Source organism: Pteropus alecto, unplaced genomic scaffold (genome assembly GCF_000325575.1).
Source record: "Pteropus alecto unplaced genomic scaffold, ASM32557v1 scaffold104, whole genome shotgun sequence".
Taxonomy (NCBI): domain Eukaryota; kingdom Metazoa; phylum Chordata; class Mammalia; order Chiroptera; family Pteropodidae; genus Pteropus; species Pteropus alecto.
The window spans coordinates 4,426,939-4,453,023 of NW_006436664.1; the positions used below are offsets into that span (position 1 = coordinate 4,426,939).

The 26,085-nt window shown below is 37.6% G+C and overlaps 1 protein-coding gene across 2 annotated transcripts in view; it reads left to right on the forward strand.

The window, feature by feature from the left end:
• Nucleotides 1-26,085, forward strand: part of SLC25A21 (solute carrier family 25 member 21) — a 448,213-nt gene that overhangs the window by 413,293 nt on the left and 8,835 nt on the right. For both annotated transcript variants that reach the window (XM_025047932.1, XM_006913463.3), the window contains one exon: nucleotides 12,226-12,390. In XM_025047932.1, the coding sequence (XP_024903700.1) occupies nucleotides 12,226-12,390 (165 nt within the window). The remainder of the gene's footprint in view (nucleotides 1-12,225; nucleotides 12,391-26,085) is intronic.

A 26,085-nucleotide genomic window follows, 5' to 3' on the forward strand; every position in this document is an offset into this window, starting at 1 on the left:
GTCTGTCAAGCTTGTCTTTTGGTTAAGTCTGAATGAGCAAGTTAATAAACCTGTGTAGACATCACCACTTGAGAAATGATGGGTCTTGACATTTAATCGCTGGTACACAATGTTCCATGAAGACAGCTTCCCTTAGAGTATGTTGCCTTTGCTTCCTTCCAGTTGCCTAATAATTCCCTTTAAACCACCAAATCCAACTGTTCTTGTTTTATTCTTTTGGGTGCCAAGCACAAGGTAGAGAAAAAATAAGGGGATAGATGTTCCAGGTCCTTTCCTAGCATTTTAATTTAATTCCACAGCGAGGTAGCATGTGGTATAAATTGGTTTGGAATAATTGCTGATCTGGCTTTCTCTGTAGAAAAGATCCCCTGCTTACTACTTAAGCAGCTGTTAGTTGGTGGAGACTCCCCTCACCCTCACCCACTTCCTGCCTGCTGATACTGCCTGAGCAGGGGTGTGGGAAGGAAGAAGAGGGCCCTATTTACCTGTAGCTGCCAAAGACCAAGGAGAAACGGGTTGGCCTGCTACAGCAGATGGTATCTGTTTTAGAGGATCGACTGATTTAATTTTTCTAGACATTTGCCATTGCTGGACTGGGATCTGGACTAACAGAAGCCATCGTGGTTAATCCTTTGAAGGTAGTAAAAACTGGCTTGCAAGCCGATCAGCCTCAGATGAAGTCAGTCCTAATTAAAGGAGATTTTCCTTTTAAGTTTCAAAAGATTGTCTTAATTGCAGTGATATATAGCACTTCAGAAAAGGTTGAAAATCCCTGTTACTCTAGTCTTTGTTTTTGTTTTGCTTTCTCACTATTCTTCCTAGAATGATGCAAAAAGATGGTGAAGAATAGGAGGAAATGAAAAAGATCTTTTTCAAATGTCCTATCAATATGGAGCATGTAAAACAGCCCCTATGAATACACAATGTAATGTACAGATGATGTATTACAGAATTGTACACTTGAAACCTCTATAATTTAATTAACCAATGTCACCCCAATAAATTTAATAAACTTAAAAAAAAAAAAAACAGCCCCATGGAATCTGCTCAAGGAAAATTTGATTTGTTAGACTAGGAAAATTACCAGCTAGAAGAAAATTTTGGAGCTCCCTATCCAATGCCTTATTTTCTCTACTGGGAAGCTTGTCTTAGAGCAGCAACGAGTAAGCAAAGGGATATAAAGGCCTTCAGCTGCAGTCTTTTATCAAGATGGCATGTAACCAGAGGATGCAAGTGGAACAGAGCACCAAGGAGCATTCACAAGAATGAAAATAATGAGTTATCACAGCACCTCTACTCATAGCTAATGTTCTTTTTTTTTCCCTCTGCCTTCAAGGAGGTTCTACACTAAAGCCAAGTAAGAGCTGTTAATGTTTTGCATGTGTTAAGGCCTTGCTAGAACAAGGTAAACACTCTTCCAGCCCAACATAAGAGTGATATGTGTATTTATTCCCAACTCATTTACATAAGTGCAGTCCGTGTAAATTGTTTGTGTACATATAGCCATTTTTTAAGTGGAAGAGAAAGGGGCACTTGTTTGTGATCATTTCTTTTGCAGAAATGGGGTCATTTACTTTGCACCAAACTGGATTCATTGTCAAATATTAGACAAAATAAACTCTATTAGGTACATTATAAAATATTTGCCATCTTTAACTAAGTTGGAACTTAGCAAATTAGGGATCGCATATGTCAACATGTGTCAGCATTTATTTCCAGCGACTATCAGGATTCAGTAGCTGAATTGAGGTGGCACTTTATAGGCAATATTGATCAAATCTAAAGTAGTTAGTAGTACATAATCACCCATTACAAAGTAATGGGACTATGCCTATTGCAAAAAATATCTGAAAGAGATAATGCAATAAGAATAGCAAATTTGGATCTAGTTATTTAAAAATAACTACCAGTCACTTTTGGCAATGCAGTTATTTCCTGTGTGTTTTGTCTAGGTCCCATTAACTCCAAAGCCTTCCTCCACTGACTAGGACTTTCCTTTATCCAACAAAAGGGTACCTTTGGTTCGTCTGTACTTGTGTTGAATTCTTATAAATATTAGGTGTGCCACTTTAGCATTTGTACAGCCAAGAATAATTATTGCTTTCTTCACTCTGAGGTTTTGTAGATTGTCAAGAAGTATGGGTGGAGAAGGATAAGAGGAAAAAAAGAAAGAAAGAGAAAGGGATGAAGAAAGGAATTATTTTAATGCCCAAAGCATTTACAAATTATACTCTTTTTAAGAAAAAATGTTGTAATCCAAGTAAAAAGAATGCATATTTATGTTAGAAAACACCAAAAATCTTATATTTCTGTGTATACATGTATACTTATATATGTGTATAAATGTACTAATAATGATCTAGATTCTAGAGCACCGCTGTCCAATAGAAATGTAATGTGAGCCACATTTTCTAATAGCTATATTCAAAAAGGTAAAAAGAAGCAGATGAAATTAATTAAATGCTATATTTTACTTAACCCAGTATATCCAAAATATTATCATCTCGACATGTAATCACTATAAAAATTATATGAGATAATTTACACTCTTATTTTCATACTTAGCCTTTAAATCTCATGTATTTTATGAGTATGAGCACATTTGAATTTGAACTGGGACATTTAAGTGCTCCATAGCCACATGTGAGTAGTGACTTCCTTATAAGAAAATGTAGATCTAGAGGAATTCATACAAACTTCTCACTGGTTACTTCTGGAAAGGAGATTGGAGTCAGGGAGAGGAAGGCAAGAATTAAAGGAAAGGGCTTTGTGTAGCTGAATGTTTACCATGAGAATGTATTCAGTGTTCTGTGAACATTTACTTTAAAAAGTAACTATATAGATGTCCAACCAATGTACTGTATACTTGAAACTAATTTAAATAAATAAATTTTTTTAAAAAAGAAAAAATGCATAAGGGAGAACCCATTCTAACTGCTGGTTTTTAGCACAGTCCTTTTTTTCTCTTTTGCTTACACCTGCCTCTCCCTTGTCTCACCATCACTCTCTGAAACCCGTAGTTACAAGATATATGTTCCATATATTTCTCATTGCTTATATAATCATAAAAATATGTATACAAAAAAAGTAACAGTTGCTTATTGTAGAAATTTTAGAAAATACAGAACAGTATAGAGAAAAGTAAGTAATCCAAAAGAAATGTTCTAATGGCTCTTCGAGGATCGAGCCTGCTGTTGGGGAGAAACTTTATAGCTGATCCAGGTGGGAATGACTTGCTGACCCATCTTAGGGCTCAACCAGGTTCCTCTTTTGTTAGGGAAGAATAGTAATAGCCACACCAAATTCTGTAATGAGAGTTAAAAGAGAGATATGGGTGAAGTCTGGCATACAGTGATGGTTTAACGAGTGTTAGTAGTTATTATTACAACAGGCTTTTTATGAGAATTTAAATGTAATAATATATGCAGAAGTCTTAACACAGTGTCTGGTACATGGTAGGCACTTAACCAATGATAACTATTTGTCGATGCAAGTCGATCTTATAAATCCTTACGTTTAAGTAGAGACAGATTTATCCTGAGATATTGCCCCGATTAATATTGAGCGGTCACAGCTGACTCCAGTTGTGGGCATAAAAACAGCTTACTGGGTAATGGTCCGTCTTCTTTAAGTCATTCTCAGCTGCCAGCACAGCCTGAATTCTTTATCAGGGCTTAAGGGCTGGCAGCCTAGTTATAGCGCTTATTGACAAGGTCTCTATACTCAGCTGAGGGTCCACTATTATAAACAATAGCTGGGTATCTGATTGCTATAAATAACTAGCACGGAGCAACAGAAGTTAGAGATGAAACTAAAAATATTCGAAGCCACATTGGAAAGAATTCTACCACAATCAAGATATTCTTCCTGTAAAATAGCTGTATAAAGTTAATGTGGATTCTCGCTCAAGACTTCGTAGTCCCTTCACATAGAGGTTGTGAACTAGGTTCACATTCAGCCTTTTCAGTCGATTGCAGCTGCCAGCTGTGGTGGAGCATTCGGTGGCTGGGTGGCGAGCAGGATGGCCACATGGCTTGGCAGAACCTTTAAGAAAAGCAAAGCGGTTTTTCCAAAGGCTTATTTTGCAGGTAGATAACTCTCGTTCTGCCAATACTAGGAGTTTTTTCAGGCAGCATGTCTACCGTTCAGCCTTCCTGCCCGCTCCTGGATCTGAACTAGTATGGATCCTACACAATAACTGTGGATTTTCCTATTTTGTCAGCCTGAAGTAAGTCACAACGTGGTCCTTTAAACATGAAAATTTCATAAGAAGTCGCTGCAGTTGAGACTGAAGTAAAAGACAGCCTAGGGCAATAGTAGTCAATATTACACTTAATATTGCACTTAAAGTCTTAGAGGCGTTGGCAGAGTGATGAAGTTGAAGCAAAAGGACTGTCGTGGTCCCAGGTGCACAAATCATCGTCTTGAAGGAGGTTGTGGAATGTAAGTAGATGCCCCCTTGGTGCTCTGGGGAGGGCATGGCTGGCAGAGGGCCAGAATGGGACCCTTTGAAACATGAGATCCAGGACAGGGGCCCCTCTAGCTGGGGTACAAGGGCATTACTGGCTGAGAGCAGAGGCTCTATGTGTTATGTTCTTGGAGCCCCGAGTGCAGTTCCCATCAGGACTTTTCCAGGAATGGCAGGTCCTCTGTTGGCTCCAGCTGCCTGGATTCTCTCTCTGTGGTCTAGGACTAATTCTCTAGCCAGTCAGAAGTATGTTACCCATAAAATATACCTTCCCACCCAGGTTAGCCATAAACTAGCCTAAAATTTTAAAGGAAACTGTGGTTAATTTGGTTTCTGATACTTCTCTCATATCCTTCCAGCTTCTGAATAAGTATTTCAATAGGTGTGCTTGTCTTTCCTCCACTTTTTAAATTACCACCATATCAATCAAAGACTATAATCCCTGCCACACTTCCTTCAATTCTAACACCAGAATCTTGGCCAGCATCTTAACATTCACAGTAAATAAAGAAAACCGGTCTCTAATTTAAATATGCTTGACCTTCTGTGGGGAGCAAAGTAATCACAGCTTTGTCATGCTCTGGTTTGGTTCAGTGGGTGTAAAAACATGTTCAGATAAAATTGAGATAGCCCCAAATTTCCCCCCGTCCTTCAAACTAAACCCAAGAAAAGTGTTGTTCTGGTTGGTAGTCTCTTTGGCTTAGGACTAGGCCTGCTCGAGGATTCCTCTGTTGGAAATGGTGTGCGCGTTCAGTCTTGCCGAAAGTGTGACTTTGTAGCTTGTCATCTTTCTTCCCTCTTAACTGAATGCATCTTTCTTAAGGATTCCTCTGTTGGAAATGGTTTGCACGTCCAGTCTTGCCGAAAGTGTGACTTTGTAGGAACTTTATAGGAACTTTCTTCCCTCTTAACTGAATGCATCTTTCTTTTATCTGTATATTTATAAGAACTAGAAGTCCCATATCAGTTGTGCTAAGCCAAGCAGCGTTTGGCTGGCATGTTCTCGGCTAGCCTGGAAAATGTGAATTTCTCCCTAGAAGCAAAATCTTATATGAATTGTTTCCCAGTTCTTCCCTCCTCTTTGAAATCTACTTCAAAGTTATTATTTGGCTAACGGGTTATATTTTCTTTCTCTTGAGGTCTATAGTATTGGCCTCTGATATGTGTATGGGGCACGGGTTTTCCTTCTAGTCTGTCGTTTTTATCTATATTACATATGAACGTGATCATTCTCACCCCCAAATATGAAACTAAACCTTCAGGAAATTGTTAAATCCTGTTTCATCTCTATTTAGTTTTTAAAGACATTCAGCCCAAGAAAGAAATAGTCTACTACCTATGCTCTATGATTATAATTTTAAGGATCCATGAATAGATAGCAAATGCATTATTGATGATAGAATCTTTAAAGATAGGGATTTTCAAAGAATTAGTTCAGGGTTTGATTCTGGTTTTGGATAATATCACTAAGTATAGATTCTAGACACTATTCTTGGGAGCTTAATAATCTAATAAAAACCAATTAGATCATATGATATCACAAAAGCTTCGTGATTATTTCCTCCATAGGCAATTAACAAATGTTTAAAGTTAGCTATATTATGTAGAGTCTGCATAAAGTGAAAGAACTGTATTTTGTTATCTTCTCTTTCAAGAAAGAGAGACGAAGTTGAGTTATCTAGAGAGTGAGTGTGTGGCTCTGCTTACAGATAGTGTGGGAAGCCAGCTTCAAGGGCATGTCAACATTCATGAACAATGTATTGAGTTAAGTTCAAATTTTTCCTGCATTACTCTGTGAAACACTGTCTGGAAACTGTTTAGTACATAAATTATTTCTTTCCAGCCTGTGATTCTTGCAGGCAGAAAAGTGAGTTATGTATATGATTCCATTCCTACAGTTATCTTTCAACAATACCTAAGGCAGCAGCCAATTTGCTTCTCTATTGTCATTTACAGAAAATAGATTTCAGGCTTCCATTCAGCTGTGCCAGGAACTCTAGATTTTTGCTTTCAGAATTGAGGCTTTGAAATAATGATAATAGCTACCATTTATAGAACATCTACTATATGTCAGATACTGTTCAAGATGCCTCGCGTGTTTTTTTTCTTTTATTTGATTTTTTAAATGCATGTAATTATGTAAAGTACAAAAGTAATACATGTTTTTTTCCCACAAATCAAGTAATATAGAGCTATATAATGAAAAGTAATTGATTTCTGCCAACACCTTCCTCTAATCCCATCGCTCTGGTAACTGCTGTGTATACTTTCACTTTGCCTGATGCTCAGACACACTTGATATTTCAAATTTTCCCATTATCCCTAGAAGGTTGGCGGCTTTATCTCTGTTTTGTGGATAGGGAAAATAAAGTCCAGTGAAGTTAGTGGCTCTGAGGAACTGAGCATTAACAGAAGGGGTTCTTCCGAGACAACCATAGTGCTTTCATTAAGGTAAAGAAATGTGGGTAAGTAAGAAGCTTAAGGGAAAAATCAAAAGTGTTTCTGGAACCAGGAAAAAGCAAAGGCCACTTCCACGTTGTCAGTCTCCTCTTAGCAGTGTCCCCTGTGTTTGGCCACCTTCCCCTGTGTTCTGCCAACAGTGCAGGGTCAGCGAAAAAAAAGGAGGGCCCCGTGCTCCCCAGCAACAGTTATTCAGTAGCAGCTTGGCATTGACGTTGCTTTGTGGCTCAGCATCTGGGAGAGTTTGTTTGCAGCAAATTATCCTCCACTCACAGATTGTTTTAAACTAGATCTGTTTATCAAATGTAAACTCTAGATAGAATATAATTATACTTTGGGTGTCTTTTTGTCCATAATCATGTCCTATTCAAATAAACTGTAATGATGAATTAGTGAAATATCTAAGCTAAAATAAATGGTAAATGTGGAATTTTTAGCCTAATTCCTCTCCTTTTACTTATATTTTATTCTCAAATAAAAAGGAAGGTTTTTCTTTTTTCTTTTTTTAAATGTATGAAAATGCTTCGAGACTTCATTTGTGTAATGAAAAGCACAAATTATCTTCTGTCTCCTGAAGAGCAAGGTTATTTTCCTACCTAAATGTAGCAATTGGGTCTCCTCTTTTTTAACAAAGCAATATTTCTCTGAAGGCCCGGATATGTACACTCACTCCATTGTATAAAAGTCTCATCCGGTTTGCTTTTCAGCCATGTGATGAAATCCAATGCAACACCCATGTTCTATTGGCTCTAAAATGCAGCAAAATTCACCTTGCCATAGGAAGCAAGGAAAGGAACACATGTGGAGCGTGCTTTTGACATGGTGTGCCTAGAGCTCTTCTCTGGCTTTAGAGATGGAGGAAATCCACTGACACACACCCCACACCCGTATCTATTAGCCATTCTCTGATAGCTGTTTACCCAGGGAGTAGCTCCTGCTGCCTAAAACCTCTGTCTGTGATCTCCCAAGCTAATCAAAGTCAGCTATGGTCAGTAGTTGGATGGAAGAACTCCAGGAAAAATAGCTCAGGCTGCCATAAGTCATCAGCGATTTGTTGGTAATACCAGGCTCTCAGAGAGTAAGGAATCAGTGCCCCGGAGTGGTGTCGGGAAGCATTGTGTAGGCAAAGGATCTTCTCTTTTCTTTAAGCTTCTTAAGGACTTTTAAAACAGAAATTTGATTCCATATTTCATAACCATCATGAAATAGTTCATGGGTAGATATAAAAATATCAGCATATCTCTCCAAATAAAAATCAAAGCAAAAATTTAAGTTTCTAGAATATGAGCCAAGTACTATACTAGACACTTAACACAGTACATGACACCTAGGAGGCTCTCAGTAGATGTTGTTGAATAAACGATGCATGAGACAACAGGGAGTTCTCAGAATTGGCAGTTGGCAATAGCTGAAATCAGAGTGAAAGAAGACTTTGAGTTCTTTCAGATGGAAGTACTTCTGGCAGGGACTAGTGAGCTGAGATTTCTATAAACCAATGTGGTATCACAATAGTAGCAGCATTCCAATCCACCTATTCTTCCATGCTTGCAGCTCTGGTGCAGTCGATGAAAGTTATATCTAAGAAAGTTAAAATGCCATTTTGCCCACAATTGTTAACTAGGTATGAAAATTGGAATGACTCTAAATATTAGAAGGAAACTGAACTGGCGGGTGACCTGCTGGGTTGGATAGTTTGGGAATCATTTGGCTGATGATGCTAATCAGTCACCATTTTGTTTTGAAATGGAAGCCCAGTAATCAAATAAGTTTAGTAAAATTCCTTGTGTTTACAGAGATCTAGTCAAAATGACTCTATATTTTCCTACTTAAGCATCCTAGTGGAAGTCGTGTTTTGCCTTTCTAATTAAATATTTGCTTACATGTGTGTGACACAATGTCGCTGAATGAAACAAAAAGCACATTTCTAATTTTTATGGGAATTAGAGTTCAGGTTTTTCTTTATCTCGAGGCCCCAAGTTGCCAGAAAAAAATATATCTGTTATTATGTATCTGTCACCTAATAAGTTGGATTATCAAATTCTAAAAAACTTACCACACGTTTATAACAAGAATGAGTCCACAGAATGTGAATAGCACCGAATTTGATGCAGAAGTCTGGTGAAGCCATTTACCAGTGTTTTCACTTTGGGAGTATTACTTAATAATCCTTGGTTTCCTCACTGCAAAATGAGGAGAATATAACTGCTGCCCACCTTACAGGGCTGTTGAGAGAAGCAATCATATATGCTAGGATGACAGGACCGTGCAGAGAATAAAAGTACAAACTTGGAGTCTGGGGTGGTGGCAGGGCTCTGTTTGAGCTTTGGCACTACCACCGACTCTGTGGTTTTGAGCCAGGAACTTAGTTTCCTCATCTGTCAGATGGGGGTATTGATAATACCAATCTCAAACACTTGTTGAAAAGATTAAATAAGATGATATACGTCAAGTACTAAGCATCTATGATAATGGATAATACTGATGAACACTTACTGTGTTCCAGGTACTTAGTAACATGCATGACTGTGCTCTCTGGGCTATAAACTGTGTGAAGTGGAGACCCGGTTAATGTGCTTTTCCAATCCCAATCTTTGCTCCTCTGTGGCCTTGCTTCTATAGTCCGTACACTTACCAAGTAGAGAGTTCTTAGGGAGATGCTTACCAGGGGATAGGGGAGAGGCCAATTTGCAGGACCTACTGCTCCAGAGAGGAAAGCCCCTGGGGTAAGAAACTATCCCTGGAAAGAGATCTCCAGCCCAGGGATTAGATTTGGTTGAGCCTCAGAGGAAGCAGACCTATGATCTTGCACTCTGGAGGCATTTCTGTTAGGCTTTGTCACAAGGGTCCAGAGCTCTGGGTAAAAGGAAGGGATAGCCAGAAAGAATGAGAAAGAAGAGACTAGTTTTGCATATCCTTCCCCTCCCTCAAATCAGCCTCCATCTTTCGATTGTTGTCACCTTCAACGAACAAAATAATTACCTGTTATTTTATTATTATAACTACTTTTTATTATCAGCACAATTGCTATTATTATTAACAGCTAACGTACAGTGAATGCTTACACAGGACAAAATTCATTGACTTATATAACATCACAGCAATCCTATGAAGATTTTATTATTATCTTTATTTCACAAGTGAGTAAAGTGAGGATAAATCAGAGGGTAAAATAATTCCCTGAGCTAGCAAGTGGTGATGCTGAGACTCAAACCCGGAGTTGTGTGTGTTCTGACCCCTTATTTCTAGCTACTATACTACTCTCTGATTTTCCTAATGATTCACAACTAGAGTTCAAACTCGACAAGACACTTGAGTTCCAAATCCATGTTATACTTCTTTGTACCCACCTAACACTTAAGCCAGTGAAAATCAGGCAATAGACTATCAGTCTATGTCGTTTGAATATTTGCTCATCCTCACCAAGATCTAGTAGAAGTCTTTTCTTTTAATTCTGATAATTTAGCACACTAGCATTTTTAAACAATGGAAACATCTTTCAACCTGTTTTATTTAGGGAAAGTCATGTTAATCTGCACTTCCATTCAAAGCTGATGGTTCCTCTGTTGCTCTAGGATCTAGATGGACTCTGAGTTCTCATCTCTCCTGCCCTCAGGGCCTCAGAGTGAGTGAGGATGGAGAGAAAGCTCGGTCTGGATGCAGGGAGCACCAGTGTTGGTCGGGCTGGACCCAGGCAGCCCCACTTTGGCCCTATTCCTTCCATCCCCAGGAAAGCCACCTCCTCTTTCCTCTGCCCTCCAGACTGCCTTCCTCAAAGAAAGAGAGCAGTGCCTAGCAGTTTGCTCAGCACTTCTAGAGTCTTTCCAACAGAAATGAACTTCTGCTCAACTTGTCCTTAGGTCTATTTTGAAAAGCAAAATAAACAATTCGGGTTGATAGTCAGTGTGCCAGAACACAAACAAAGTCCCATTTTGTAAAACAGAGAGTGAACTTTCACCTTCTGAAAATTTTTGGTTTTCCTATATGAAATGTCTTTTATTGTTTTAAGATACATTCTCCTGTGATTTTTTTCATATTACAAGGGTTTTCTTAAGCTTAATATAATTTATTGTAATTAATCCTCTCAAATGAAAAGAGGAAGCTGAGTGTAGAATTGTAGCTAGAGTTTTAAAAACATTTATGAGCAAAAACTATAGGATTTACCATATAAACAAGCTCATTTAATGTATCATGTTAATCACATAGCTATAAATACAAGTTGGATGAAAAGCCTTGATTGGATTTGTTCTATGCTGCTCTGCTGATGCAGCTCTAATTGCATATGATAAGAAAACTCTTTAGTCAGAGAGCACATCAGACTGCCACAACCGCTCCAGCAACCTGCTCCAGTGAAATAGCAAACAAATGTCATGTCAGCCGCTTGCCTCATGGGCAAAATAAATAAATAAATACCGAATACTTCCCCCTATTTGCTATTCAGTCAGAATTTAACAAGGAGAGATACTGATTGTACTATACCTCCAGAAAGGAAACAGTCGCTCAACCTTTTTTTTTTTAAACCCATAGAAGTTGTAATCGTAATGAATTATAAACCTCAGGGCAAACTATGGTGAGCTCTTTACCATGTTCCACAAGTAGCAATAGACTGGATTTCAGCAGCCAAGGTATTTTAACCTCGGGTAATCAATCAGAGGGTTAGAAAGGAGTAAATTAAAGTAACCTAGTACTCCCAACACTATTGATTTATCATCTATCATAGCAAGTAATACACACATTGATTGCCTGCTCTCTTGAGGAAGTAAGTCTACAATCAACTGCTGTTTATCCGTGCCCGATTTCTAACCTAGTGTCAGTTTAAACTATTGAGGTAATGGAATCAAGACTAACTGTAACATCCGCTTTAGAAAAACGTAATTAGAAAGGTAAATATGCTGAATTCATGAACCAAATATAAATTCCTTTCGGATTACACACGGTTATGGACTACCAGTGTATCCATATGCCTAATCCCTTCCATTAGTGTGGATAATCCAGAATCGGATACAACTATTTACATGTTGAAAGTGGTGATAGTTATTACATGACATGAGTTTCACTAATTCCACCAACTATGTTTTTCTTTGCCAACAATCTTCCCTTTAAGGCCTGTTGTTATGCATGCAATTTTGTTTACTTTTTGGGTTTCCTAATTTTAAAAGCACGGATTTAGGCATGATTGTTCATGTTTGGGGGGAAAAAAGTCTCTAACGATTCTGGCTTGAAAGGAGGCTACATTCAGAATTTACTCTATTTCACATTCCCAAAGATAATCTTCCTGGCTTTGCCCCTCTCTCCTGCAGCAACCATCCACTATGAGTTATGCAAGACACATCATTAAGAAGGAAGGCTTGGGACTCCAGGGCCTCAACAAAGGATTTACAGCAACTTTGGGACGTCATGGGGTTTTCAACATGGTTTATTTTGGCTTCTACTACAACGTCAAAAACATTATTCCTGTCAATAAGGTAACTATTTAATAGATTAAAATCCTGGAGGAAAAATCCTATCGATGATGATAGCTACATTTGTTGAGTGTTTATCATGTCCTAGGTACTGTGTAAAACACTTACACAGTTTGTCATTTGAACCATAAACCAAACGTGAAGCTCTTCTAAGTGCAGGCCCTGGCAAGTGCACAAATCGCACACGCATGAAGCGGACCCTCTTTTTCAGACTCTGAGATGAGTAATCTAAACAACACGGGAGGAGTGTCCCAGCCTCCCTATCTCCAGTTCTCCAAAGGCATGAGACAGGTATCACACACGGTGAAATAAATTAGTTACATAAATTATTTATGTATAGGATATAAATACAATATATATTGTTATATGTATTTGTACATGTATATAGTAATGCACATGTTATAATAAAATGAATTTGGTTACATTTAAGAAAGAAATTCAGAAAGATTAATAAGATTTATATATGATCGTGTGTTACTAATGCTTAAAAATATCCACAAGTGCAAACTTCATTCTATAATTAATCAATGCATTTAACTTATTAAATGTTATGCATTATTAAAAAAACAGAAGCTTAAATATTTACTTTTTAAACAACATCGTGATATTCTGAAACTATGGGATGAGCTCATTTATCTTGCCAGTTTACAGGGATGAGATCACACTGGCCCTTATAGGCCACACAAAGAATTCTTATCTGAAGAGCCCTGGGAAGCCAGCAAAAGATTTTAGGCAGAGGAATTACCTGATTACTCTGGCTGCATGTGGAGAATGAGTAGAATCGGGGTGGTGAGGGAAAGGCAAGGTGTAACATGGAAATGATTTCAATGAGAGATACTGGAGTATTGGACTACAGTGTTCATAGTGGAGACAGTGAAAAATGGACAGATTTGAGAAATCTTCAGAAGGCAAAATCTATAGGATGTGGTGATGGTGTATACGTGTATGTTGAGAAAACGGATGGTGGGTAGAGGGGATGCCTAGGTTTGGGGCTTGAACAACTGAAAGAATAATGGTGCCAGTCACTGAGAAAGAAATCCTCTGAATGAGAAACAAGTTTATGGGAGAATATTATGGACTTAGCCTGGCAACTGAGTTTAACTACATTTTGAATTCTAAAGTGCAGATGTTAAGTATTGATTGTGCATCCTGCAGCTTGACAGGAGGGCTCTGAGTTGGAGATAGACATGTGAAAGTCATCAGTATACCTGGGCAAGTATACCTTTACGGATGAATAATCTTGGGCCAATCACTTCCCTTCTCTGAGCTTTAGATTTTTATCTGCATTTGAAAAGCTAAGATTGTACCTTCTACCTGATAAAATTGTTTTGAGGATTAGAATAAAGAACATGTGAAGTTGTTGGTGAATTTTAAGGTGCCGTAGAAGTGTTAAGAGCGGTGGTGCTGATGACAGCTATGGGGAAAGGAGTAGAGGTGGCAAAGCTGGTGATGAGACCAGTTAGCTAGCATGTAGACCTGCACGAGGAATTTTTCCCCAGGACCATTCCTTTTGAACTTAAATGAACACTGTGATTTTTCTTGCCTACAACAAAGTCACTGATTTTATGTGTTGTGTAATATAAGCCTGATTCAAAACTAGGAAACCAGTATTCTTTAAATTTAAACCATAATAAATCAATCCTTTGTGAAGGGGAAGGTATGATAATCATTAAAACATGTTGAAGAAAGTCATCAAGTTGTTAACCACAAGGAGGAGGTGCTGTTCCTTAAAGGCTTTGTCTCATCATTGCTGTGGGCCGTCTCTAGCCATAAGCTTTGGACAGTTTGTTTACAAGACTATTGTTTCAGTTCCCTCGCCCAGCAATTGGTCATTCTGTTTTCCAAGGGAAGTTGAGATTTCACCAACTCTGAGTGGCATGGCATAATTCTAGATTTTTCTTTAATTTAATTTTTTTAAATGCATAAATTGTTTTACAGTGTTTTCCATTTTCAAAGTATTCGATTTTATAAAAAACCGTCCATAATAGTTATTTCTGGGAAGTGAAAATGGGGAGTCGTGCGTGCGTGTGTGTGTGTGTGAGAGAGACAGACAGACAGACAGACAGAGACAGAGAGCGAGGATGAGGAGGAGGGGAGGAAAAGAGGGAGGGGGTAGGGGAGGGGAAGGGCACAAAAGAGGGAGAGCAAGAGAAAGCAAGCAGCAGTGGAGGGAAAGTCCTTTTCTTTACACCATTCTGAGCTGTTGGAAGCTTCTAAAATAAGCGTGTATTATTTTTATAATAGAAAATAAATCACTGAAAATTTTAATAGAATCTCACAAAATAGAGTACCTAGTTAACTTTTTCACATTTTACTGAACTCTAAGGCTATGTCTACAGAGGTAAAATAAGAACTTAAAACAGTAAACCCAGATAACTCAGGTCAGATATCCACTCCTGAAGTTGTTAACTTGTAACTCTTCAGATTGGTGATCTCTGGTAGATATAATTTTCAAGTTATCACAGAAACATTCCAATCTTATATCCCTTTTCAAACTATCAAAACCATTTTTGTAGACTACATGCTTTTCCCTGATCCTCATCACAATAACTGTCATTTGCAGATGAGGCAACCAAATGGGAAGTTAGGGCCCAGAGCTGAAAGTTACTGAAATAATTTATCTGAGGTCATATAGCGAGTAGAGGGAAGGCAACAGAGGCCAGAACTCTTTCCACTATTTCATATAATGCTTTAACTCTACATATTACCTTTTTGTCACACATAGTTACCTCTTAAAAATGGTAACTAAAATTTGAGTGAAATAGCTAGAATATTCAGGTAATATAACCAGGTTCCTCTTGTGCCTCATTCAGACCTGTAAACTGGACCTCCCTTTTTACATCCTTAATCTATAATCCATAAAAACACAGAATTATAAGACACAGCCCTGGAAAAACTGGGATTACCAGTTTGAAAATGGTGCCCTGTGTTATATTCTCTTAGATTTATTTTTAGGATCTAGCTGTTCCTACTGAATGGTGAGTAAGTAGCTGCAATAGAGAAAAGACTGCTCTGGATGTTAACTGACCATGGCCTTCATTTAATGGAGGCATTTATTTACATCTTAAAGTAAATGGAATGGAATGTCAGTTTAAAGAATTATCCTTCTTTCCCAGAAAGAGGCCATCACTTCTCAAAGTAAAGCCCACTAGAAACAGATATTGATTAACTTAAATGCTGACATCTTTTTCAAATATCCATGGGAGTAAGCTTTCATTCCCAAAACAATTTCTTTCATTACTCTTCCAAGTTGGGCATGTTCAGAGCATAATACTTGTGATGTGGACACACAAATGAGAATCGTGAGATTAAAATGTCTTTAGTAACTTTGTCTTCTGCTTCTATATTTCTGCCTTTCATAGGTTTCCATAAGTAAAATAATAATAATAATAGTAGAAATTGCTGTCTAAAGCATGGCTGTCAAGCGTATCAAACTGTGCTTTCAACTTGCATCCTAATTAAGCATGTTTGCAGCATGTAAGCATGTTTTGCCAAAAACAGTAGACCTTTTTTGTCGAATTGTGCCATGATATAAATTACATGTGTGGGTTAGAAATATTCTAGGAGAGAACAATTTTTCATATGTTCAGTCTTTCTTACTTAATAAACCATTTAGACTTGTCCCTGTGTCCATTTTACTACAGACAGCATCAGTCAAAGATATTTTATTTTCTACTAGGGTTATATTCATAAGAGATTGCCTTTTAGATTTTCCTTTTTCTTTTGATTTTTAATATTTTTTTTGTTTTGTAAATTCTGTAGAATGCCTGAGGGTGGTGCCAGACCTACTTCAGTTTATCAGAAGAAATGTGGAAATGTGTTAGTTTCATAATTTGGAGCTATATTTTTTCCCAAAGGTGTGCACTAAGCTGAATGAAAGTACACCTTTGGGTTCAAATGGAGAACTTAGGCAGAGCTGCTTGTATTTTGTAAAGAAGAATCTCAGTAGAATTAGATCATAGTAGGATTTAATTTATGGCTAGTTATTTTTCTAATTCTCCTCTACTCAATCATTAGTCTTACCATCACCTGGTAATGGGAAGGGCAGGAGCATTCAAGTTCCATTAAGAACATTCTCCTTTCTAGTAACCACGGGGGCAAAACTACAAGTGTATATTATCTATAAAATTCCAGAATATGCGACAAAATTCTGCAGTATAAAGTAGTATCTTTCATTGGCAGTTTTCACAGACTCCCTGAGGTGTGTGTGTTGGGGTGCAGTGGGATATGGGGAGGGCAAAAAGAAAGGGGGCAGGGGTTCTGACACTTTCTTAAATAAACTTAAGGCCAAAATTTTCCAGTCAGGCATCACCCAAGTGGATGGAAATGAAGTGCAAGTAGCTTTAGATTCTCAGTAGGTTCCTCCTATTCATTCATTCCAGAAGTATTCATGGCACATCTACTGTGTGCCAGGTACCATCTCACTGTGTCAGCACCACTTCTGCCATAATGGGGTTTACAGTCTAGTAGAAGAGACAGATGCTAAACAAGTCATTACACAGGGAACTGAAAATTGTGGCAATCACGCTAAGTGCCATGAAAGACAACTATCAAGCTGTGGGAATTCATAACCCCAGATCTTGATCTAGCGCACGGAGGAGTAGACTGAAGTTATAGGAAAGACCTTCCTTCAGAAACAATGTTTAGGCTAGGGTTCAAGGATGAGGATAAGCCAGGCTAAGATGAGGAGGATGAACAGGATGTATGACTACTCTGAAGCAGAAAGAGGTTCGGGGAAGACGGGAGAGGCTAAAGGGTGAGGGGAACTGGTGTATGGTGAATCATGGGGGAAGGGAAGTGGAGGCTGCAGAGGGAAACTGGGCCAGAATGTTTGAGGCATGTAATAGTAAGGCAGTTGGTGCCCTTTAATGATTTAACTGAAGGATCGTGTTGAACAAACATATTACATAAGTGGAACTAAATGGGCATGGGAAAGTTTCATTTATAGAAGAAGTCTAGAAGTGGAATCTAATGAAATAAATTTGGTTCAAAGACTTCGTGATTATCTGCCTACCTCCATATCAAATCATCTCAGTGGGTCTTTGCCCTGACTTCTCAACCTTTAGAATTTTGTTTTGGGAACCTGGTTTGTTAGTTTTCCTTGGAGTCAGTGCCTTTATTGAGGTAGGGAATAGATAAAGCATACCAAAACAGAAAAATCCTATGGGTTCCCAAGGAAATATATTAATACTTTCTTGCATTTTGTATGATAATACTCAGTGATATAATTGACTCTCAGAAGGAATTATCTATCCATGTAAATTATATATATGTGTGTGTGTGTGTGTGTGTGTGTATAATATTGAGAGAGACAGATGTATGTTTATAACACACATTTATCACTTATACATGAAATAATATATATTAAATAATCAAGTTATAAGTGTTATGCTTAAACCCTAACCCATTTTGACATTGTATGTATTTTATATTTGAGCTAAGTGGGTAAGACCTTTAAAATTATTTTACATTTCACGACACTTTAAAGAACAGATAGCTTAAGGGGAAAAAAGGAATTTTCATGGTTATTTTCTGAATGGCTACATTTAGATGCTGAGCTTTTAACAAGACTTTGATTTCATTCCAAAGCCCAGAGCCCTGCCAGGATAGGATCTTGGGAATACTCCACATTCCTTAAAGAGTACTTATCAATTAAACCATCTCATTTTAGTTAGTGACCTTCTGTGGAGTGAGGAGCTAGCATTTCCCCAAATTATCTCACATGAAGAGAAAACAAACACTGTAATAGATTCTTCTGATAGCTGTGAAGCGGAAACGAATGTATTTTTTCATTAAGCTTCAATAGCAGGTATTTTCATTGGGGGACAAAACAGCACAATACCATGACATCAGGGGGGGTAAATGCATTTGTCAGAGTTTATGAAAAAAAACAAACAAACAAACAAAAGAGAGCCAAGATTAGAGAAGATAAAAGGTATTTTATTTTCTGAGAGCTAACTCTATTTTTAGTTGACTTGGACCCACTAAAACTCACAATATCTTAAATGTAAATTTCTTCCTTAAAAAAAGAAAAAAGAAAAAAAGGCAGTTCGCTCTCACTCAAGCTGCCTTCTTGTTCAGTTACCAGGAGGCAACTACCATTTCAGCACACCACATCATTTTCATGACAACTATTGCCAGCTGTGGGGCAGGTGATAAAGAGTGGCTATTATTTGCCTTGCTGTTGCTACCAGGTGCTTAACTAGTATGTGTATGTACCTCCTTTATAATTACTTCTGAGACCTTGGTTCTTTGTGTAGTATGTCTTTACAAAGGAAAGATAAAGCATTTATTAAATGCCTATGATGTATCAGGCCTCTGATGCCCGAGCCCATACTCTTAATCACTGTACTATACTTCTTTAAATGTATGTCTACGTGAGCCTTTGAGTCTTTCCTTCTTTAAAATATATTCACAGTTCCTCAACCCCTCTTTACGTGACAGTTTCTGGTCCTCTGTATAGTCTGTCTCTCCCAGTATAAATGCATCGGATTTGTCAATGTCAGTGTCAGAACAAAACACGATACTATAGTTGTGAGGTGATTAATTCAGAGTATGCTAGGATCAACCCTTCCTGTGATCTGAACACACGTCTTTCTTCATGCAGCCAAAGATTGTACAGAGATGAATTCTAGGGAGATTTGTCAGGGGCTTGGAGGAAAGTAGAATGTTGTTGCTTTTATATCAAAATTTTGGCATGTATAAATCTTTATGGTCAATTAAAATCCCAGATTACATGAACTGCAGTCAAATCAAGATTATCTCATCTTGAACTTGTGTAGTTTGTGTTCATTATGATTAAATTTAATCCTGTGGGTTCAGTCCAGTGCTAGAGCCTGTGATAATTTTCAGTCGATGTTGACTTTCTCATCTATCATTCAAGCTTCCCCTCCCAGACTGTATCATCAACAAATCCAATGAGCAGACCTTTCACTCAGGCTCATCCAGCCCCTCTTCAGGCTGCCACATGGACCTACTTTCACAGAAGAATTATTTTGTTTAGCCAGATGAGGATTCTTCAGCTATCCAACCATCCATCCTCCTTTCAGTGTCTTATTAATTCAATGTCTTATTAATCAGGATAACATGGAAGACCTTTTCAAGTGGTTTTCTGAAATCAAGGATGATTCAAAAGAAAATGGAACTTTCAAAAATATATTACTAGAGTAGGTTTTCTGCAGTTTTTTAATGTTGGGATGCATCACAAACTTCATGTTTGTATCACCTCTTGCTTACATCCTTGAGGAAATGAAGGATTGCATCATGACTACCTCCTTCAGCTGTTGATGATGATATGCAACAAAGGGGATGGAATTAATTTAAGTATAGAATTGATGTGTTCTGTTAGCACAAACCGACCATTTGTAATATTATGAAAATAACTATTAAAATTGGTTTTGACCACACATTTATATATAAATGTTCAATTCTTTTTGAATCACCCTGTTACGGTCACGACATTCTTGACATCAATTTACTCACCTACTGGGAGAGGAGGGAGTGGAATAAAGGAGTTCTGCAAAGAAATGCTCTGTGGTACCTGCAGATATGACTCTTCATAGGACCACCGTGTTGTCTTTAATTTTCTTATCCAAAGTATTTTTATGGAAGTCACTCCTGAACAATAATTTTAGTTCTTCAAATGGCAAACCTATTTTAGCGATGTGTGACAAGCAACATTAAATCCACTCTAGAATCATCCAAGGTCAATCCTGAACACAGAACATTTCTCTCCATGTGTTCATTTTAAGGTTGTCTGAGGAACCAGGGGCTACTGACTTCAAGTTAGGTCATTAAGAATTTTGTTAAAATTACTCAAAGCTAAAATCAAGAGGATGTCAGATTTGGTGTGGTTCCAGGAGAAAATTTAAAGGTGAGTGAATTTGCAAGGAGCAAAGGAAATCTGATTTGGGCTGAAGCGAAGTAGGAAGATTCTCAGACTAGATTTTGAAGTGTATGTTCATCTTGAGCTCCCTTGAATGAAAAGCCCATTGCTGTAGTCTGCTCAACCTTGCCTTGTAGGGAGTATCAGGCTTCCTGGACAGTCTGGCTCACACCCCTAGTCCTCACTAGCCAACAAATCCGACTTCTCCCATTTTCCTTAACCCTCTCCTTCTGACATGGCTCAGTGTGGAATGTCTTCTTAAAGACGCCAGACCTTAATCACAAAAGCCTGTGAGATGGGCAAAGGTTCTCTGTTTATCTAGCTAGCAGCCAGCTGGCCAGTCATAAAGCAAAGCATCAAATCCCATGCCAGGGAAGGTAAAAAGGGAGGCATATGCTTTTTTTGATTAAGATATTTTGCCTCTCTGCATATTAACTCCTTAAGTGCCATTGCCTTAAATTAATGGTGCTGTTTTTAGCTGTTGGCTATATTGTTTGGAGTAGATGGTTAAATTAGTTACAAATATGTAATGTATTGATAACTATTTTGAGTCCATATGATCCCATTTCTGGATGACTGGGTGACTTTTGTTGAATTTTTAGAAGTTGTGGAACACCATGGCTGTCAATGTTTTAAGATCATATGCTAGTTAGTGTCTTTTGTTAAGCTGTGGAGAACCTATAAATATATGTCCTGTCAGGGAAACCCAATGATGGTCCTTAAGAGGGGCTGGCAAATACACCTTTTCAGCTCTGCACTCACACAAATCACAATGTCATGGAAACAGCCAGAGAGTTCTAGTAAGAGACCTGATACTGATTCCCAATTCTGGCGCTTACTAGTTAGCCATGTCTTTTTTGCTAAGTTATGCCTTCTCTCTGTCTCAGTTTTCTCATTTGTGAAATGGAATGTCAACATCAGCCTTAAAATGTTTGCCAAGGAATTATTAATTTTTTTTAAACTGTAAATATTGGATTTTGTATTACTATCACAAAATAAAATTGATGCATGTAATATTCATTAACATTTCAGGCTACTCAGCTCCAGTTTAGTTATCGGGCTCATATTTTATGAGAAAAATTAGAAAATGTTTAGAGGAAAAAAATAAAGCTCATCTGTAGATGAGGAATTAATACGTACTACTTATAAATAAATATTTTAAAAGAACTGTGTTTTTAAGCATGAAGATTATTTTAATAACGTTTTTTAAATCATGATGAATTATATCAAGAATGGTGACAGTTGATTGCCCTTACAATGGAGCAAAATAATTTAGGCTAATGTGTGAGGAATGTGGGTTAGCAACAAAGAAAGTTTCCTGATTGATGACAGTTGGAGCAAATTATGGAAATTTTTAATGACAAGTCAAGTTGGAAATTTTTAATGACAGAACAGATTTTTCATCAACATTAATATCCGTTTAAAAAATTAAGATGTGATCCATCCTAAATATTTTACTTAGGCTAGATGACATTCCTTTTTTCTATCAATTTTTAGAGATTTTTTTATTTTATTATGGTAAAAACACTTACCATGAGATCTGCCCTTAACAGATTTTTAACTATACATTATTGTTGACTATTGGTACAGTGTCATACAGCAGATCCCTAGAGTTTATTCATCTTGCTTAGCTGAAACTGATTAGTAACTTCCCATTTCCACCTTCCCCCAGCCCCTGGCAACCACCATTCCACTTTTTGATTCTATGAATTTGACTACTTTAGATACTTCATATAAGCAGAATCATACAGTATTTGTCTTTCTGTGAATGACTTATTTCACTTAGTACAGTGTCCTTAAGGTTCATCCATATTGTCACATATTGGAGAATTTTCTTCTTTTTAAAGGCGAATTATATTCCATTGTATGTCTATGCCACATTTTCTTTATCCATTCATCTGTCAATGGACATTTAAGTTATTTCCAACTTTTGGTTATTGTTAATGATAAGGCAATGAACACAAGAGTGCAGATATCTCGACATTCTTATTTCAATTATTTTTTTCCACCTTCCCCCAGCCCCTGGCAACCACCATTCCACTTTTTGATTCTATGAATTTGACTACTTTAGATACTTCATATAAGCAGAATCATACAGTATTTGTCTTTCTGTGAATGACTTATTTCACTTAGTACAGTGTCCTTAAGGTTCATCCATATTGTCACATATTGGAGAATTTTCTTCTTTTTAAAGGCGAATTATATTCCATTGTATGTCTATGCCACATTTTCTTTATCCATTCATCTGTCAATGGACATTTAAGTTATTTCCACATCTTAGTTATTGTGAATAGTGTTGAATATTGTGAATTGTTAATATTGTGAACGAATATAGGGGTTACTAATATCTTTTTGAGATCCTGATTTCAGTTCTTTTGGATAAATACCCGGAAGTAGGATTGCTAGATCATATAATAGTTCTATTTTAATTTTTTAAGGAAACTTTATACTGTTTTCCATAGAGGCTGCACCATTTTCCAACAGTGTACAGGGTTCCAATTTTTTCACATCCTTGACAACACTTGTCTTTTGTTTTTTGATAACAGCCACCCTAAGAGATAGGAAGTGATATATCTCATTGTGGTTTTGATTTACATTTCCCAGGTGATTAGTAGTGTTGAGCATTCTTTCATATCCCTGTTGGCCAAATGTATGTCTTCTTTGGAGAAATGTCTATTAAAGTCCTTTGCACATTTTTAAATCATATTGTTGGTTTTCTTGGTATTGAGTTGTAGGAGTGCCTTATATATTTTACATATCAATGCCTTATCAGATATATGGTATGCAAATATTTTCTCCAATAGATTGCCTTCTTACTCTTTTATTTTTTTTTGCTGTTAAAAGCTTTTTAGTCTGATATAGTCCCACTTGTCTATTTTTGTTTTTGTTGCCTCTGCTTTTAGTGTTATATCCATGAAATCATTGCCAAGACCCATGTCACAAAACTTTTCCCATGTCATTTCTTCTAGGAGCTTTATGGTTTCAGGTCTTATGTTTAAGTCTTTAATCCCCTTTTCATTGATTTTGTGTATGGTTTAATATAAGGGCTCAATTGTATTCTTTTGCATGTCGATATGCAGTTTTTCCAGCACCATTTGTTGAAGACTATTCTTTCCCCATCGTATATTCTTGGTACGCTTGTTGAACATTAGTTGACCATATACGTTTGGATTTATTTCTGGGCTCATTATTCTGTTGCATTGGTCTCTATGTCTGTCTTTATGCCAGTACCATATTGTTTTGATTACCATAGCTTTGTAAAATAGTTTGAAATCAGGAAATATGGTACCTCCAGCTTTATTCTTCTTTCTCAGGATTGATTTGGCTATTCCTGGTCTTTTTGTAACTCTCTGTGTTGGTGTCTGTACACTAGACAAAGCAGACACCTTTCCTAGTCTTTGTGGACTGGCCTTATACTGGAGAAGACCCCCATGATTTAGTCTGAGAAGGATTCTGGGGGCCTATACCAACTCTGTCCCTCTCCAGAGAGAAACAGACAGCTGTTGTTTTAGTCTACTCACTTTGTGATGAACAAGGGGAAAACTATGGTATCTACCAGTCTAAACCTCCATCTCAGCTCTCCTCCAGATGGCTAGATCTGTCAGAACCCCAAGACTGGAAAGAAAGATACCAGTTCTTTGGGCAGCCCAGAGAAGTTAGGGTGCTGGATACATAGATCAACCCTTTGACTCCCAAAGAAGAAGCCGAGAGCTGAGGTTTTTCATCAGCTTGTTCCATGTTGAGCAGTGGGGAGGGTCTATGGCATCTATCAGCCCATGTCATCATCTCCAGTACCCCCAGGTGGCTCAACTGTGCTGGACTCATCAGAGCGCCAAGCTTGGCAAGACAAAAGCCAGTCCTTTGGGGAGTCTCCTCAGAAAAGTTGGGGTGCTGGACATGCAAACCAGTTTCTTCTCTCCCATAGGAGAGTCTTCTTGATTGTATGGCTGGGACAGGTACTCTGGTGGGAGGGTGTCCTGAATCTCCCTACTGGTTTCCACGAGTCTGGTTTGCATGTTTACTCAGAGTACAGGAGACTTTCAACTAATTTTTAGTTTTCTCACACAGAGAAGTTGTCTGAGAATTGTTGTTGAATCAGTGTGTTTGTAGGAGGAAGGAGAGTCCATGGCTTTCTACTCTGCTATCTTGTTGCTGTCACTCCTTAGGCTGGGTGATATTCTGAATTTACTTCTAATCTTGTGATTCTACGATTTTATCTTCTACCACTTACATCTTCTCTCGGACTTGGAGGTGATTTCCTAGGACATTGAATTAAAGTCCTATGTGGCAAGTGTATGTATCTAATTCTGCTGTTTGCTGTCTGACCGTCTTAGAGCTTCTCAATATTTTGGCTTTTTTTACTTCTAAATACTAGTATCTTGGCTCTCTTTTGACTAATTTAAAATTATATCCCCTCAAAGGTAGGAAATTTCTGTACACCTCAGTTACCTCATCTCAGAGATGTTGTGAGGCTTAAATATACAGAACGTGTTTGACACAGTGCACATGGTGAGTGTCTTATCATCATCATCTTTTTCCAGTTTTTAAAATAAATTAATGGAAAAGGCAAAGTGACACTCCAAGTAACATGATACTCAAGCAAGAAGGCTAGCCATTCAGCTAATACATGGTGACTTGTAATAATGAGATATCTTGTGTTGACTTTCTAAACACCCAACAAGTGACTAAGTCTTTTAGAGGCAGAAGCTCAGTACTTTCTAACAGGACATTGATAATGAAAGCCCAGGAATAACTTTCTTCTCTCTACTGCACGTTTCCTCCTGCATTTTGTTCATTCCCCCACTTTGGTACTCATCACACTATACTGTGATACTTGATGATATACCCAACTCCACTCTGGACCATTTACCTTCAAACTCAACTCTAGCACCAGTGTAGGAGCAGGCACATATAGATATCCAATAAATAGTTTTTGGATGAATACACAACAAATGAATGATAAATGACAGAAATATGATACAATGATTAAGAGTACCTGGTTGGGAGTCAGAAAAACCTTACTTCAAATCCAGGCTCCACCTCTTATAACTGATATGATCTTGGACAACTGACTTAACTCTTTAAGTCTCATGTCCTTATCTGTACAATGGTATTACATACCTAATTCATAGGGTTCTTAACATAATATATGTTTTATATATATTTTTGCATATAACATTATCTTATAATAAATAATTATTATTAATAGTACCATTTTTCATAATGAAAGGGGTGAAAAATACAAATATCATAACATTTTATTGCTTCTATTTTTGCTATTAATTTTATTGTCATTTGTTGTGGTGGTTATTGACAGAAATGCTGGAGTGATTCATCAATAGCCAGTACAGAATACCCATGCAGACTATGTGATAAGTGTCACTGAGACTCAACAGCCTCATGGATGTTCACTCTTGCTTTGGACTGAGCCTGGGGAGTTAACAGCATTGCCTTTAGTTCTGTAGCCTTAAGAAAACAATGCCCTGCTTCCACCAAAGAAAGCTTTAAAATGCTTTCCAGAACCTCCAGAGCCTCTCAGAGCATCACTTATCCAGCACAAGGATCCAGAGGGATGAACCATAAACTTCAGTGAAGCAGTTGTTCTCAGATTTTAGCATCAATCAGAATAATTTGGAGGACTATTTAAACAGATTGATGGGCTTTATCCCCAGAGTTTAGATTCAGGAGGCCTGGGATAGAACCCCAATTTTCATTTCTAATAAGTTCCGATATGATACTGATGATAGTGGTTCAGGGACCACACTTTGAGAACCATCGAGCTTACCGATATAGTTGAAGTATGAGTAACCTGA